General features: G+C 55.9%; 1 protein-coding gene across 2 annotated transcripts in view; it reads left to right on the plus strand.

The window, feature by feature from the left end:
• Positions 1–12,539, plus strand: part of FAM222A (family with sequence similarity 222 member A) — a 56,663-nt gene extending 44,124 nt beyond the window's left edge. For both annotated transcript variants that reach the window (XM_003832502.5, XM_055096106.2), the window contains exon 3: positions 10,066–12,539. In XM_003832502.5, coding sequence (XP_003832550.1) covers positions 10,066–11,342 — 1,277 coding nt within the window. In that variant the 3' untranslated portion in view covers positions 11,343–12,539. The remainder of the gene's footprint in view (positions 1–10,065) is intronic.
• The last annotated feature ends 4,750 nt before the right edge of the window (positions 12,540–17,289 follow it).

Here is a 17,289-nt window from a genome sequence, read left to right on the forward strand (position 1 = left end):
GGCAGAGAGTAAGGTGTGGGCTCCCAAAGACAGAGCCCAGCTAGGGAGTGGGCAAGGGAAACTGAGGCACATGGGAGCATCAAGAAAGTCAGGCTGGAGAGGGATTAAAGTGTCCCCAGCCCCACCAGCAGGGCCACCTTGGCCGCTCCAGGGCTGTGGGGTGTGGAAGGTGCGTGTGGATAAATGTGTGCCCGGAGCACCTGACTGTCTTTGTATGTTGAGGGTGTCCCTGAATGTCTGGGCACACATGTGAGCATCTCAGCACACGTATGTAGCTTGTGTGTGTGCACATGTTAGAGAATGAGAGGCAGGGTCCTTTGTCCAGGGCCCATTGTTCGCTGCTACCCTCCACTGCCAGTTCTGGCCCAGAAAGAGCTAAAAGGAAGGTGGCCAGCCTTTTCTGAGCACCTGTACCAGGCTGACTGACATGCATTCTGTCATTTCATCTCCATTCCTCTGCCCTCACGGGAAACAGACATCAGGAGAGCTGCAGTCACTTCCCTGAGGTTCCCTGGCTGGTCACTGGGATGTGTGGATTCACACCTGTGGCTGACCTCAGGGGCCCTCAGGCTACCACCCTAGTCATTCGGCTGGGGCAGGGTCCCTGGGACAGCCAGGAAGGTATGGAGCAGCCACTCCTGCCCCTCCCCACACCCCTCCCATAGAGGCTGGAGAACAGCTGTGTCTGCCCTAGCCCAGCCGCTGTCCCTGCCCCCCCTCCTGGGCGACCTCATTAGGGATTCTGCCTCTGCCACCAGCTAATTAGTGTCATGTTAATTGAGCATTCAGGAGGCTGCCACCTCCAAGGGCAGAGTGTGGCAGCAAAGGGGAATGCAGATGTGGAGCTGCTCCCCCTGGCGAGCTGGGGCCAGGCCCTGTGCCAGGGACCCCTTCCATCCTAGAGAAGCCCTGGACACCCCTTGCTCCCCCATTTCAACACAGATAATACCCTGAGCCCTAACAAAGGAGGCAGTAGACAAAGCGTGCAACGGCTTGAGAAAGAAATGACACTGGGTGAACACCTACTGTGTGCTTGCACACCTTTCACTCTCCCCTCTCCTATGGGAAGGCGAGAATTTGCTCCCTTCTACCGTCCAGAAAGCTGAAGTCCACCAAGGGAACCCCTTTCTCCAGGGGCATGCCCAGTGAAGCAGTAGGAACCTAGGACCGCAGGGGGATCCAGGAGGTAGCTCTAGTGCCAGCAGAACCCACCTCCAAGCCTCCTGACTGCCACTCCCAGCTCCTTGGACAGGCGACTTGCCCTCTCCAAGCCTCAGCTGCTTATCTGTCAAATGGGGGCAGCCCCAGAATGCACCCCACAGGATGGTGAGGGCTGAAGAACACACACGCCTCTCCCTGGACCCAGCCTGGCTCTGCCTGGCTCACTCTGCGGTAGGTACCTGGGGTCCCATATCACAGGCCCTGTGGTGCAGTGTTGCAGTCCAAGCTCCCCGCTGCTCCATGGTCCCTCTGGCATATCCCCAACCCACTCCGCCTGCCCTGCCCCCTCCTCAGCTTCTGGAAGGCCCACTCTTGTGTCTCCCTATAGCAACATTAAATCCCACTCAAAGGGCTGGTTTTAATTGGCTTAATATACTCGTTAATAACCGCATCTATTTAACACACCTGTAAAAGGCCCATAACATTAACTTAATGGCAGCGGCAGCTCGTCCAGCACTTCCAGCCCAGCCAGCCTTTTAAATTTCCCGACAAGTCTTTAATGGGGGCCGCAGCAGGCAGAGGCAGAGTAGGGGAAGGAGTGGCCCCAGTACACAGTGGGGAGCACCCTGGCTTCTGCACGTTTGAGCCCAGATGCTGCCTGGCAGCTGCCCCTGCAACCTCTCAAAGGCCTGGGAGCGGGATTCTTTGGCCTTGGAGCCGCCATCCATGGGACGCTTTCCAAGCACCTTCGGTGGTGGCAGCTGCAATTATTTAGATGTCAGGGTGGTGAGAAAAAACAGGATCTGCCCTAGAAGGTCTCCAAATCTAGCCCAGGAGAAAAGTAGACCGACAGCTACAGCATGGGGGTCCTACGAGGACACATCAGGGGCTGCCTGGCTGGGGGACACCTTGGCTGAGACCTGAGGGTCAGGAGAGCCAGTGGGCCAGGGGTATGTAGGCAACCCCTCTTACTGCATTTACCCAGCACACAACGCAAGCTGCTACTGTGTACCACGCACCAGTGGGCACCAGTGCATGGTGGAACGCTGGGTGGAGGCCGTGCCTGCCTCATGGACAGCACCCCCACACACACATTTCACCACTTTGGATCAGGTGCTGTGACTCACAGATGAGGCCCTTTGCATAGGGGCGTGGGGCAGGGGAAACACATACAGACCCGGAGAGCAGTCTGTCCAGGTGGTCAGCACGGGGAGGCAGTGCTTCAGTTAGACCCTAAAGGACCAGTGAGGCTCCGGTTATGGAGGGAAGAGGGCACATCAGTGTGAGAGAATGGGCCCGAGCCACAGTACCAACGCTGCCCAGTGACTGAGAGCAGGAGCCAGGGGGATGGAGGACCTGGGCTCAAATCCTGGCTCACAAATCCTCTCTCGGCCACCAGTGGTCTCAAACTGGCAGCCTGTGGGCCACAGCCCGCCCACCTGGTTTGTGGTTGGCCCTGCTGGGTATTTGAACGCTGCTTAAATGTGAACATTCTCTGGTCAGGACACACTCTCCCTGCCCACCTCAGTCCCTGCCATCTGTCCTCTCTAGGCATTTGTTTGTGACCCCCGCTTGACACCCTACTCCTTGAATGTCTGACCTTCTCTTCTGAAGCACGGGGCTGCCACAAGGACTGCGGAAGGGCAAGGCCATGAGGGTTTGGCACAATGCCTGGCCTGGAGTGAACAGTCAACAGAGGGTGGCGTATGAGAGGAAGCTGGGGACGCCGTGTGTGGCTCCAGGGGCCTGCGGGAAGGAGGCCTGGGCCAAGTGGCCAGGGCCTTGAATGCCACCCTCAGCAGCTCAGACTCATGCAAGCAGGAGCTCAGTGGAGGGGTTACAGAAAGAGGCAGCTGGGAGCTGGGAGCTTGGAGGCAGTGGAGGGGGCTCCGACGAAGTCATCAACCCCACAACCATGCCCCCACTGAGGGCAGGCACTGAGCTAAGCCGGCTCTTAACACCTCTCACAGAACCTCCCAGGTCAGCAGCAGCATTCACCCATTTCACACAAGGGAAAATGAAAGCTCAGAGAGGGACAGTGGTGTGCCTAAGGCCACACAGCCAGTGTGTGGCAGAGCTGGGACTTGAACCAGATCTGTGGCTCAGAGTCCACGTTCCACCTGCAGCCCCACCCCCAGATGCTGTAAGGCTGCCCCCTCAGGCCTCTGTGCTCTTCCCAGGAGCAGAAGCTGCCTCACCAAGGCGGGTGGCAAGCCAGAAGGGTCCACGGGAGTACGAGGAGCTTTGATGCAGCTGCCAAGGGCACTACCCCAGGTTCCAGGCAGGACCCGAGGAGGACAGGGAGCTGTGCGCCCCTCCCCGCATCCTAAATCAATACTCAGTCACTGGCTGCTGGCAATTATAGAAAAGCACAGAGGAGTAAAATCCCCCTGCCATCCCATAACCCAGGCCCTCTTCCCCAGGCAGGCTGCTGTCAGCATTTGGGGCTTGTTCCTTCACACCTTGGTTCTATCTCCTTCCAGAGAGAAGGAGAGAGCCTGCGAGGGTGTAGTAAGTTACAGGCATGTGGGAGCCGCCTGTTTCCATGTGCCTCCCCGTCCATATCCCCCACATCTCCAGGCCTCTCGAACCTCATGTTTAGGGCCCAGCAAGTCCCATTGCTTCTGAGGGCCCCTGGGTGTGGGTACTCTGCCTGGAAGCCCAGGGCTTCCTTTGGCCCCTTTCCAGCCAGCAGCCTGGGGGGTCGTAGGAAGACCTGAGTCAGATCTCTCCTCTCGGCTCAGAACCTTCCAACGCGGAGGAAACCCCCAGGTCCTGGCAGTGGCCCTGAAGCCTGCCAGTTTGCAGTGCACTCCCGCCTCTCCAGCCTGTCTTCCCCACCCACCCTCACCCTGCACCAACTGCTTCTACAGCTGTGCCAGGTCCCATGCATTCACCAACCCCCCAAGACTACCTTCCATCAACCATCCACATGGCTCCTTTGCCCACCTCCCTCCAATCTGTACTCCAAAGCCACATTATCAGAGGAGGCTTCTTTGCTGACCACCCTGTCCAAGCTAGGTGCCCCTGCATCTTGCCACTCATAGTCCCATGCCCTGCTGTTCTGGTTACTGTAGCTGTGTAGTAACCCAAAACCAGCAGTGCCAAACAGCCAGTCATGCTCGGGAATAGGGGCCGGGCACAGTGGGGAGGGTGCAGCTGCCCTGTGATGTCCCAGTGATGGTAGGGGCCATGGAAATCTTCTGAAGACCTGCATGCTCAAATGTTAGGCCTCAGCTTCGTCAGAATGCAGTGGCCAGGTTCCAAGGATGGAGGTCCCAAGAGAACATATTCCAGGTGGAAGGCACATTGCCTCTTACAACCCAGCCATGAGAGTCACACGGCGCCACTTCCATGGCATCCTATTTATTTGATAGAATGGAGTCACGAAGCCGCAGGCCCCCTCCCCACCATCCTTGCCACTGCTGAGAAGCTTGCCCCAGCCCGCTGGCTCACCCACTTCCTTCATGTAAGACCTTTTCCTGTCATTACATTTACCAAAATGGGACTGTGCAATTGCACTAAACACTCGCAGCTGGGCCCACTTTCAAGGGAGAGTCTAGAGCCTTCACCAAGCTGGGGTCAGGGCCCCAAGTAGTCTGGGACCCCAAGCCACCTCCATTGCTACTCTGGTGGAACAGGTTGGGTTTGAGGCACCCATGGGTGAGCTCAGGAAAGTCCTTCAGGGAAAAAGATGTAAAGGAGGAGCTGCAAACCCATTGGCTTTCAGGGGCCACCGGAGCACTGTGGCCAGGCCAGACTTCAGACAGGGACTCCAGTGACCTGGAGGCTCATGCCCCACCTGAAGGCACTCACATTCAAAGCACATTGAAGCACTGAGCAGCTCCCCCAAGCCCATCTCTAAGAGGGACTGGGGCTCAGGGCCACCAGCTGGAGGTTGCTAGGTGCCAGGCAGAAGCCCAGGGCAGGTGTGAGAGCTGCCTCCCTGGGTGGCCTCCCTGCCTCCTTGAGCCCCTAGGCTGACTCTGTGGTCCCTTCTCAGGACTGTCCTCCTCCTGATTCTAGGGAAGAGGAGGGCCTCATGAAGCCCCTGGCTTTGCCCCGCCTCAAGGTGGAGGTAGGGTGAAGACAGCCTGGAAAGCAGACAGACTGGGCCTGAATCTCAGCTCCACCCTTTGCTGATTGCATGCTTTTGGGAGACTCTGAGCTTCCACTTCCTGCTCTGTACAGCGGGAACTGCATGAGTCACCTACTGCCGTGTGACAAGTAAAACTCAGTGGCTTAAGGCAGCAACAGTCATTTAATATTTCTCATGGTTTCTGTGGCTTAGGAAGTTGGGAGCAGCTTGGCTAAGTGGTTCTGCTCAGGGTCTGTCATGAGGTTGCAGTCAGGATATTGGCCAGGGCTGCACTCTCATCCAAAGGCCTGACTGGGGCTGGAGGATCTGCTTCCAAGAAGTCTCACATGGTCTTCTTGGCTGAAGGCTGCAGTTCATGGCCACATGGGCCTCTTTCTCCATGGGCTGCTTCAGTGTCCTGACACAACAGTGGCTTCCCCCAGAGCAAGTGGTCTGAGAGAGCGAGTGAGGAGGAAGCCACAACTACTTTTATGACTGAGCCCTGGAAGCCATATTCTTTCACTTCCAGAGTATCATACTAGTTATACAGGTCAGTCCTGTTTGGTGTGGGTCCCAGGGACTGGACAAGGGCATGAATACCAGGAGGTATAAAAATCATTGGAGTGAGTGGCAGATCATGGAGGCCAGCTGCCAAATGTCCTAACTTGTCTGTTTCCTCATCAGTAAAACAGGGACCATCTCCCACCTCTAGGTTGTTGGGGCCTCCAAACGAGAGTCATCAAGAAAAGACATGGAGGCTGGGTGCCGTGGCATCTCAAAGTGCTGACCTGTAATCCCAGCACTTTGAGACACCAAGGTGGGAGGGTCACTTGAGCCCACGAGTTCGAGACCAGCCTGGGCAACATAGTGAGACCCCATCTCTACAAAAAATACAAAAATTAGCCAGGTGTAGTGGCACACCCTTGTAGTTCCAGCTACTTGGGAGACTGAGGCAGGAGGATCACTTGAGCCTGGGAGGTTGAGGCTGCAGTGAGCTACGACTGTGCCACTGCATTCTACCCTGAGTAAGACCCTGTCTTAAAAAAAAAAGAAAGAAAAAAAAAGCCATGGCCCTGGAGCCTAGCACATACTAGACGCTCACCAAAATGAGCTTCTGTATTATGGCACTTTCTGTGGAATGGCAGAGGGACCAGGTCACCCTCAATGAGCCCTGTTGACCACATGGGGGCAAAATGCCCCTTCTTTCAGTGAATGGGGACTAGGAACAGGCACTCCTTTTTTTTCTTCTTCTTCTTAAGGTTTTAAACACCTAATTTATTCCATCCATTAGATAGATTTTGTAGATTTAATCATTTTCACAGTTGGTGGCTCATTGGATACTCAAGATAAACTCCAAATGAAAGTATAATGGTGAGGACAAATGAGTTTTCACACCACAATGGCAGAAACTTGCTTGGGAAGAGAGTTTAAGAGGAACAAAAATACATACAGATATAATTTTTTTTTCCCCGGCAGCTGCTTTTGCTGACTCCAGTAGGTTACCACAGTTAATTTCACCAGTTTTGTTCATCTGTAAAATTGCATAAAAGTGACATTTTTGTGCTCATTATAGCAACTGCTGATTTATGGCTGGTAAATGAAGAGCTGGTCCCTTTTTTGCGGGACTCTCCGAGTGGCGCTAAGTGCCCATGAAATTGCTTGTATAATGTAGTTTAAATCCAATCTCGGAGAAAGATTCCCCCGTTGGCCAAAGTGACATTTCCATTCTCCACACTGAGTTTATTTTAGGCCACTTAGGAGGAGGCTGCCCCGGGCAGAGTCGGGATGGGGGTCCATGGCTGGGTCCACTTGCCCAGCCCCAGTGAGGCCAGATGAACGGAGAGCCACCTACTTCTTCACTCCCTGCTGCCCTGGCCAGGTCAGACCACACCCTTCACCCCAGGGCAGAGGCAAATAAGTCCACCAAAGCTCATTTGCCTAGGCTCATAGGCCTGCCCATGCCTTACCCTGCTTAAAACCTCCTATGGCTGCCCAGTGCCCCACATTGGGGCCTCTCCCCCCTTGGCCCTGCTGACAGTTGGGACTGGACCCTTTTCTGTGGCAGAGCTGTCCTGTGCATTGTAGGATGTTTAGTGGCATCCCAGGCCATGACCCACCCGATGCCAGTAGCACCTCTACCCCTAGCTGTGACAGCCAAACATGTCTCTACACACAGCCAGAGTGCCCCGTGCAGTGAGAGCCGCTTTCCTGCAGCGAAGAGGCCCTCCCGGCCGGCCACCTCTCTTGGGCTTCTCTCTGCAAGCCTGCCCCAGTGCCTCTCTCCTCCCGAGTCATTTGCAGTTCCCACCCTGACTACTTCTCTGCCTCAGGGCCTTTGCCTGGGCTGTTTACTCTGCCTGAAATCTGTTTCTCCCTCCCTTTTCACCTCTTCTACCAGTGGCCCAGGACTTAACCAGGATACAGTTCCTTTTGAGAAGCTGTCTCTGGACCCCCATGTCCCGCCACCACCTGTTCTTCTCCATCCCATTTCACTTGGATTGGTTGTGAGCCCACGAGGTGTCAGGGACGATGCTTTAGAAGGCCAGCGGCCTTCTGATCAGTGGGGAGGTAGCAGGGTCTGCACTCTATCCCTAGCTGCGATGCCAGTCCCACCTGTGCCTGTCGGAAGGGTGGCATGAGTCCCCTGCCCCTTTTATGGGAGGGCCCTTCCTCTGGGCAGATGGGGAAGGTATTAATACTCACGCTCACAGAACAGCAGCTTTTGTTAACGCCATCTACCACACATGACCCGTCAAACCCTCCCAGCCATCTTGGGAAGTAGTATTAGCAGTAGCATCACCCCATTTTACAGATGAGGAAGCAGAGGCCGAGTGGTGAAGCTCCTCTCCCAAGCTCCCCTGAAAGTAATGAGCTCCAAGCACCTATCATGTACCTCACCCCCTACTGAGCCCCCTGGCGCCTCCATTCCTTGAGGCCACCTTGGAGACCTGGCATGATCATGACCCCCATTCTACAGGTGGGAAAACAGGCTCAGCTGGGAAAACTACATGCCCAGGACCATTCCATCCGCCTCATGGAACTCCACCACCACCACTCTCCACGCCCCCTCAGCCCCGGGAAAGCCGTGGGCTGCCCTTGGGAATGTCTCAGGACCAGGGAGGGGCTATGGATGGGGGCAGGAGTCTGCCCGCCATGGCCCTCCTTCTCCATGGCAGGGCCAGTTGTGTCCACTTATAGTGGGGACAGTCAGCCTGTAGCACAGAGCGTACCCTTCAGCCCCATGCAGGCGGCTCACCAAGAAAAGGCAGCAGCAGCCATGCTGGCCTTACAGGTGAACAGTAGACTCAAGGAGGGGCCAGGAAGCAAGAGGCAGCAGCTCGCCCTGGCGCTAAGCCCCATCTGCCGTGTTCACATAGTAGCACACTTAACCAGCCCATGAGGTGGGCAGGGGGTCATCATCCCGTTTCACAGGTGAGGAAGGAAGGCATAGGGAGGATAAATGGGTTAGAAGGAAGGAATGTCCCCCAGAGTGGTGACAGAATGAAAGATGACACCAAGCACTGGCAGGTTGTGGGGCCACTGGAACTCCTGTGCTCTGCGGGTGGGAGTGTAGCCTGGCATGGTCTCACGGATAAACGGTCAGGCATTTTCTCCCGAAGCCGGGCAGGGGCATCTCCCCTGTGACCTAGAAATTCCATTCCTGGGTATATTTCCAACAGAACTCTGCATGCACTAGGGGCCGTGGCACTGTATTTATTTACTTTTATTTTTTTGAGACAAGGTCTTGCTCTATCGGCCAGGCTGGAATGCAATGGCACAGTCACAGCTCACTGCAGCCTCCAACTCCTGGGCTCAGGTGATCCTCCCACCTCAGCCTCCAAAGTAGCTAGGACTACAGGCATGCATCATAATGCTTGGCTTTTTTTTTGTTTTTTTTTTTCCTCATAAAAACAAGGTCTTGCTGTGTCACCCAGTCTGATCTTGAACTCCTGGGCTCAAGCAATCCTTCCACTTCAGCTTCCCAAAGTGCTGGGATTACAGGTGTGAGCCACCTCACCCAGCTAGAAACAACCCAAATGCCATCAAGAATAGAAAGGATGGGCCAGGTGCAGTGGCTCATGCCTGTAATCCCAGCACTTTGGGAGGCTGAGGCAGGAGGATCACTTGAGCTCAGGAGTTTAAGACTGGCCTGGCCAACATGGCGCAACCCCGTCTCTGCAAAAAATACAAAAATTAGCCAGGCATGGTAGCGCATGCCTAGGATCACTTGAGCCTAGGAGGTCGAGGCTGTAGTGAGCCATGACTGCACCACTGCACTCCAGCCTGGGTGACAGAGCAAGACCCTGTCTCTAACAGAACAGAAACGATGAATAGATTGCGGCATAGTCACGCAACAAATACCATACAGCAATGAGACAGACCAGACTACTCCCCACACAGCCACCTGGATGACTCTCACATAGTATGAAGTGACAGAAGCCAGGTGCAAATGAGTACATACTGTAGAATCCATCTTACCACATACACAAACCAGGCACAACCAGTCCATGTTAGAAGTCAGAATAGTGGTTAGCGTGGTGTGGTTAGAGACTGGGAGGGGCCCAGGGACCCTACAGGGGATTAGCAATGTCCTGTCTCCTGGCCTGGGTACCATAAAACAGGTGTGTTCCTTTTGTGAAAGTCCATCAAGCTTATGATGCAGGCAGTTCCCTGCACTTTACACTGAAACTCGAAGTTTAAAAATGTAGAAGGAATAAGGAGTAAAATGAATGGGAAATGAGTGGAGGGGGCGGGACTCGTGAGCCCTGTGGGGAGAGGTTGGCATGGCCTCCTGATGGGCCCTCACACCTGCTTTCCTCCCACAGGCGAGGCGGTGGCCAGCGCCATGCATTCCTCCCGCTACCCGAGCCCAGCAGAACTGGACGCCTATGCCGAGAAGGTGGCCAACAGCCCGCTGTCCATCAAGATCTTCCCCACCAACATCCGTGTGCCCCAGCACAAGCACCTCAGCCGCACAGTCAATGGCTATGACACCAGTGGCCAGCGCTACAGCCCCTACCCGCAGCACACCGCTGGCTACCAGGGCCTTCTGGCCATTGTCAAGGCCGCGGTTTCCTCCTCCAGCACGGCCGCACCAGCTGGGCCCGCCAAAAGTGTGCTCAAGAGCGCCGAGGGCAAGCGGACCAAGCTGTCACCGGCCGCTGTGCAGGTGGGCGTTGCGCCCTACCCAGTGCCCAGCACTCTGGGGCCCTTGGCCTACCCCAAGCCACCTGAGGCGCCTGCTCCACCACCCGGCCTGCCCGCAGCCGCCACTGCCGCCTCCGTCATCCCCCTGCCGGGCCGGGGCCTGCCCCTGCCACCTTCCAACCTGCCCTCCATCCACAGCCTCCTGTACCAGCTCAACCAGCAGTGCCAGGCCCCGGGCGCCGCACCCCCTGCCTGCCAGGGCGTAGCTGTTCCCCATCCCAGCCCTGCCAAGCACGGCCCAGTGCCCAGCTTCCCCAGCATGGCCTACTCGGCTGCAGCCGGTCTGCCCGACTGCCGGAAAGGCACTGAGCTGGGCCAGGGAGCCACCCAAGCCTTGACGTTGGCTGGGGCCGCCAAGCCTGCAGGGTACGCAGACAGCGGCCTGGATTACCTGCTGTGGCCGCAGAAACCGCCCCCACCGCCGCCCCAGCCACTGCGTGCCTACAGTGGGAGCACGGTGGCCAGCAAGTCCCCTGAGGCTTGCGGGGGCCGGGCATACGAGCGGGCCAGCGGGTCACCCCTCAACTGTGGCGTGGGGCTGCCCACCAGCTTCACCGTGGGCCAGTACTTTGCGGCCCCCTGGAACAGTGTGCTGGTGACACCCACCAGCGACTGCTACAACCCGGCGGCGGCGGTGGCGGTCACGGAGCTGGGGCCGGGGGCAGCCCGGGAGCTGGCTGGGCCCCCTGCAGATGCCCTCTCGGGCCTGCCCAGCAAGAGTGTGTGCAACACATCGGTGCTGAGCAGCAGCCTGCAGTCACTGGAGTATCTCATCAACGACATCCGGCCGCCCTGCATCAAGGAGCAGATGCTGGGCAAGGGCTATGAGACGGTGGCCGTGCCCCGGCTACTCGACCACCAGCATGCCCACATCCGCCTACCCATCTACAGATAAGGCCTGCCCTGCGGACATACGGACATGCGGACAGGGCGCAGAGCCGGGAGGCAGGCCGCAGAACAGGGTGGGTGGCTCGCAGGGGCGCTCAGCCCCACCCTGTGCCTGCTGATGCCCACAGGGGAGCCAGGCTGGCTGCCGCCTCGCTGTGGCCGGATGGAGGGTGGCAGGGCAACCTCACATACCAAGGCCCCTCCCCACCATCGGTTGCCCCAGGACACAGTGAGGGCCTGGGGGCAGCCACTGACGCCCATGCCTTCCTTTATCTAAGCTGGCAGAGGCAGGGAGAGAGAAACCACTCAAAAACAGGAATGGGCCTCCTGGGACAGGGGCCCAGGCCAAGGTGGGATGCAGGAGGAAATAGGTGCACCAGAGTCAGGGTGGGGGCAGAGCAGCCCCCCCAGGGGTCAGGCAGCTGTGTCTCCCCACACTGGCTCCCCAGTATTCTGGAAAAGGGTACAGGAGGCCGATAGGAAGTCACTGGGCCCAAAGTGTCTCCCCACCAGCCAGGTGAAGACCACTCTGACAGAGGCTCCAGGGACTATACCAGTCTCCCTGTTCCTCCTTCCCCTACCCCCACCATTCCTTCCTAACACAGAGTTGCACCCCCATCCCCATTCTCCAAACCCTGGACTACCATATTCCCCCTTCCCTCCAATACATCTTATAGGGCTGCTGGGTACAGTTGTTCAGGCTGTGCACTGCACAAGGGCACCTTGTCCAAGGAGACACCACTTTCACCCAAACTTGTATATTTATTACAATTTTCTGCATCTTGAGGAAGGGGCATCATTTTCCTGTTCGCACAAAGGCACCACAGGGGCTAACAGTGGGCCTGCAATCTTAGATCCCATCCTTGCCTTCTTCGAGGGATCTCTTGGGACCCTCCTGGTTTTAACTGGAAGGCCCAGACCAACTCCTTTCCTGCAAACCACCCTCCAAGGCCTGTCCCACACGATCAAGGCAGGGAAAGATAGGCAGGAGTCCCCTCACGAAGTCCTCAAGCCCTGGCCCCTCTGGCGCTCTGGAAGCGGTACTGTATCTCTCTCCGAGGCCTGGTCAAGCACTAAGTGCATTTACAAATCTCTGAGAATGTTTTTTTTATACTAAAATTGACCATTATATTCTACTGTGAGAAGTGCAGTCTGCACTATATTGTTTTAAAAACGAAGAGAAAGAAAAAAAAAGGAAAACACAGATGGTGTCTCAGCTGTCGGGTTGCTTTTGTAGCTCTTGTTTTCGTTTTCTTTCTTCCTCCCCTTAGGAGTGAAGGGGGCTGTCTCCTCCCAGCTGACCAGGCTTGCAGCCCGGGAGGGAAGCAGGCCAGGAACCTCCGGGTACCTCCTGTGCGTGGAGCATCCTGCCCTCAGTGCTTCCCCTATTCCAGCTCTTTCAAGATGGACATTGTCATTTAGCACACAGGCTGATGGCTGCTAGGTCACGGCCATCAGTCGATCCCTAGAGCAGCAGAGACAGAACCAAACGGGGGCCCTCTCCCTCATTCCCTTCATGGTGGTCTCGGGGGTGCATCTCCCCTCCATCACAATTTCTTCCCAGTTCTTCCTCTGTGCCTGGCATGCTCCAAGGGGCCATGGTGGCAGTGGGGCTGGGGACAGGCCACAGTGGCTAGGCAGCAGCCATCTCCATGGCCAACCCCATCTCAGCCAGGCCAGACACCCCAGGCCCACCCACCCTCTGCTCTGGTGCCTGGGGATTTGCAGGAGACCACTGCTGCCCCAGGGAGCTCAGCGTTTATTAGGCCTTGGCTGTGCACCAGGCATTTTCCTACATACTGTATCTTGCCAGAGCCTCACAACACCCTTGCAGGGTGGGAGGCGTTCGAGAGGAAAAAACTAAGACGTGTAGCGACCTGTGCGAGGTCACACAGCAAATCTGTGGGAGGCTAGGGTTCAAACCTCACAGCATGGACTCTTCCCTGTGTTCCATTCCTGCCTTCGCCTCCTCCCAGCTCTTCTCTCCCAGCCTCCTAGCCCAATATCAGGGCCGGAGGCACTGGAGAACTTCCGGCTAAGGCAGGCCTCCCCTCCCATTCACAGAGCCCTGCCAGGGTGGCTGGCAATGGTGAAGTCCAGGGCAGAGATGGGGACAGAGGGGGGACGCCTTGGATTCGACTCTGTGGTGGGTGGTCCACCTCCCTGAGACCAGGCATCCACGTCGGGCAGCACATACTACCCAGTCCACAGAAGAGGAAACAGAGGCTCCGAGAGGAAGGGACTGTGTCCAGGGCGGGACCCAGGCCCTTCTGCACTGGGTCAATGAGCCAAGCACATCACCCCAGCCCCTGGGGAGCAGGAGCCGGGCCCTGCAGGGTGAGGAGCTGGGAAAAGCAGAGCTGCATGGAAGGCTGCTGGGAATCATCACAAATAGGACATAACTAGTATAAACTGCAATTGACAGAGTGCTTTTCTGACCTCACTTGAGTCTATCAGGTAGATGATAAAATCAGGCCCATTTTACAGATGAGGACACAACCTGACCAATGGCCACGAGGATGTTGAGAGGGAGCGAGGTGTTCCGGCTGCAAGCCCTACCCCCACCCTCATTCATAATCAAAGCCCGCCTTGGGTGCATCCGGAACCCGGGGGAGCCTGGACGGGGCAAGCCCAGCAGGCCCAGCCTCTGCAGTGAGCTAGACTTGGGTTCCAGTCCTGATAATGCCACCGTGAGTGACCCTAACCAATCCATTTCCCAAGGGGGGCGGCACCAGAACCAGAGATGGAATTCAAGCAGACAAAAGCACAGTGTGAGCACTCGGGAGGGAGTGGGGCAGGAAACCAAGGTCTAGGGCCAGGTGTTACACTGGGAGGTGGCCTATGACTCAGCTGTTCCCAGGTGTCACCACTGGGGCCACCCAAGCACCAACTTGGTCACCCAGGTCCCCATGTCCTTGGTCAACTGCCAGGCGTACCCACACTGGGGCATCAGGAGAGGGGAAACGGAAGAGGCTGGAGCCACTCTCCATGCCCGGTCCCTCATATTTGGATATCAGAGCAAAGGATGCACCTGCTATCCTGGAAAAACCACCTCATCCTCCACAGGGTGGGGTCTGTGTGCGTGGCAATGTAGGGGCGCATGGCACAGTCTGGGTCTGGGCCCAGGAACCCAGCTGGGGCTCTAGCCCTGACTACCTGTGCCTCCTTGGGCCTCAGTTTCCCCATCTAGGAACTGGGCTGGCTGATCTCAAAGTGCCCTCCGGTGGCCATTCTAGCATGGTTTCTTTATACAATCAGTCACCTTTGATTACCACATTGATGGGGGGAGGACAGGTGATGAAAGCATTGCTATCACTGCTACAATTACTGAGATCCCACACTTAACTACAGGCAGACCAGATACCAGGCTCGGGGCTAAACGTTACTTGTGCCTCACAACCACTCGGCGCAACAGAGGTGCATGCACCCACATTACAGACAAGGTTAGTGAGACCCACAGAAGGGCAATCACTTTGCCCAAAGTCACACAGCTGAGGATGAAGAATGGAGAAGTGGCTGGGATAGAACACAGGCCTGTCTGATTCTGAGTCCGAGTTCCCAGCTGCAACCCTTTGCAGAGAATAGAAAACAACTGTCAACCGCCAAATGTGGCCAATTGGGCTCCAGAACCCAGGCACAGCCTTGGATCCCAGAGCCCCAACTGCCCAGACATCCCGGTGGGTGAGGGAGAAAGAGGAGAAGCCACCATCTCATCCAGGCCCCGGGCAGGAGCTGCAGTCCTTCTCTAGGTCTCTGTTCTGACACTAGGATCCTTCTCTCTCTACTTAGCTGTCCTGGGCTCACACCCTTTACCACGGAGCTGTCCAATACGGTAGCCTGGTGTGCAGAAAACCTCGGCTATCACTTCCTGTCATAGTGACCATTAGAAGATCACCCCAGGTCAGAGACAGGTGACCTTACAGAGAGATCAGAGCTGCCCCAGAAGGCCACGGGGGCTCAGGCGCAGATTTGGATAGAGGAAGCTATGTTAGTAGACACTCACCTTTCCAGGGTGGCTCTGTGTTTTCTTCACTCATGTCCCTGTCTTTAGATCACAACCCCATTTCTGGAGCGGGGAAACTGAGACAAGTTCCAACTTCTGAACTTGCCATCCAAACAGCGACTCCTAACTTTGCCCTACTCAGCTCCCTCGGCTGCAGCCTGGACTCCTCCACGCGCAGCTCCACGTGTGCCCAGCACCACTGCGCCTGCCCATCCCTCCCGGGCGCTCTTAAAGGGCCCACACCCCGTCCCACCCCCAACGTTGGCCGGAGAAGGTGGAGTCCAGCCAGCGCGATAGGTGAGAGCAAGGGACGAAAGGTTTTCTGTTTAAATTGCCACCATCACCAGCGAGTGGCAGGGGGAGGGGAGGAGGCAAGAAAACTGAACTTAGCATCCCACTGACTCCACGTGTGACCCTGGGTGACTTGTGTGCCTCTCTGAGCCTCAATTTCCAGATCTGTTGAAGGAAGTGGTGGCACCTGGAGGAGTGAGGTGGCATCAGGTGATGTGTGGTCAGGATGATAGGGCAGATTCGTCCTGTAAGTGGACCCGTCTGAGTGCTGTGGGATGTAGTTGTCTGAGGGTCAGAACTCGTTCCATCCTGAGGCTGTGTGCAGGTGTGTGTGACCTCAGGCAAGTGATCACTCCTGAGTCATCTGTTTCCCAACTGTAAAATGAGGCTCCCACGGGGAGCTGTGGCTCGTACCTGTAAACCCAGCACTTTGGGAAGCAAAGGCTGGAGGATCACTTGAGCCCAGGAGTTCAAGACCAGCTTGGGCAGTATCATGAGACCCCTATCTGTATAAATAATTTTAAGATTAGCAGGGTGTAGTGTGTGCCTGTAGTCCCAGCTACTCAGAAGGCTGAGGTGGGAGGATCACTTGAGCCCAGGAGGTCAAGGCTGCAGTGAGCCATGATCGCACCACTGCACTACAGCCTGGGCAACAGAACAAGACCTCGTCTCATAAAATAAAATAAAATGAGGCTAATATTTTAATGTATGTACCATGTGAGGTTTAACTTAGGAGATAGGTGGTCAAATCCCCTGGGTAGCACAGAGCCATTAGGTAAAAGACATACAACAAAGGTGGAGTATTCCCATCCTTGCCTAGTGCAGCTGACTTCCAAGTCACCTTGGAAAGTGGGTTTCCCAGTCAAAAGAGTTTGAGAAACAGATGCCTATCCCGGCTCTTGGAGATACACAAATCGCATTAACATATTAAAGATGCTAACAGATCCTGCAGGCAAGATTCCCTTTTAACTTCTTTGCAGTGGCACAGTCTCGGCTCACTGTAACCTCTGCCTTCCAGGTTCAAGTGGTTCTCCTGCCTCAGCCTCCTGATTAGCTGGGATTACAGGCATGCGCCACTACACCTGGCTAATTTTTGTATTTTTAGTAGAGATGGGGTTTTGCCATGTTGACCAGGCTGGTCTCAAACTCCTGACCTCAAGTGATCTGCCTGCCTTGAAGGCCTCCCAAAGTGCTGGGATTACAGGCATGAGCCACCACGCCCAGCCCCCTTTTAGCTTGAACCCAGCATTTCCCTAACTTTTTTGACCACCTAAGTTTTTGTTTCCACCTATTTACACCCCATGGAACAAACAGGACTTCAGGAAATGCTGAGTCCTGCCTCTTGTATTGCAATTGGGGAAACTGGGTAAGTCCTTTCTCCTCTCTGGACCTCAGTTTCCCCAATTACACTGCAAGGACTCATAATGAGTTTGTGGCAGAGCAAGGACTGGAAACCAACCCTGACCTGGGTGGCTGGGTCTCATTTCTAGTACGCCCTAACTGGTCCTGTCCATCATATTGAATTAGGCACAAAAGAAGGGGAAGGCCCTCAGGGAAGAGGAAGAAGCCACATTTGAGAAGTAGGGATGAGTACTCTTATTTTGAAAGAGAGGAAACTGAGGTTCAGAGAGGGGAGGCAACTTGCCTGAAGGCACACAGC

The sequence above is a fragment of the Pan paniscus genome, chromosome 10 (assembly GCF_029289425.2).
Source record: "Pan paniscus chromosome 10, NHGRI_mPanPan1-v2.0_pri, whole genome shotgun sequence".
NCBI lineage: Eukaryota > Metazoa > Chordata > Mammalia > Primates > Hominidae > Pan > Pan paniscus.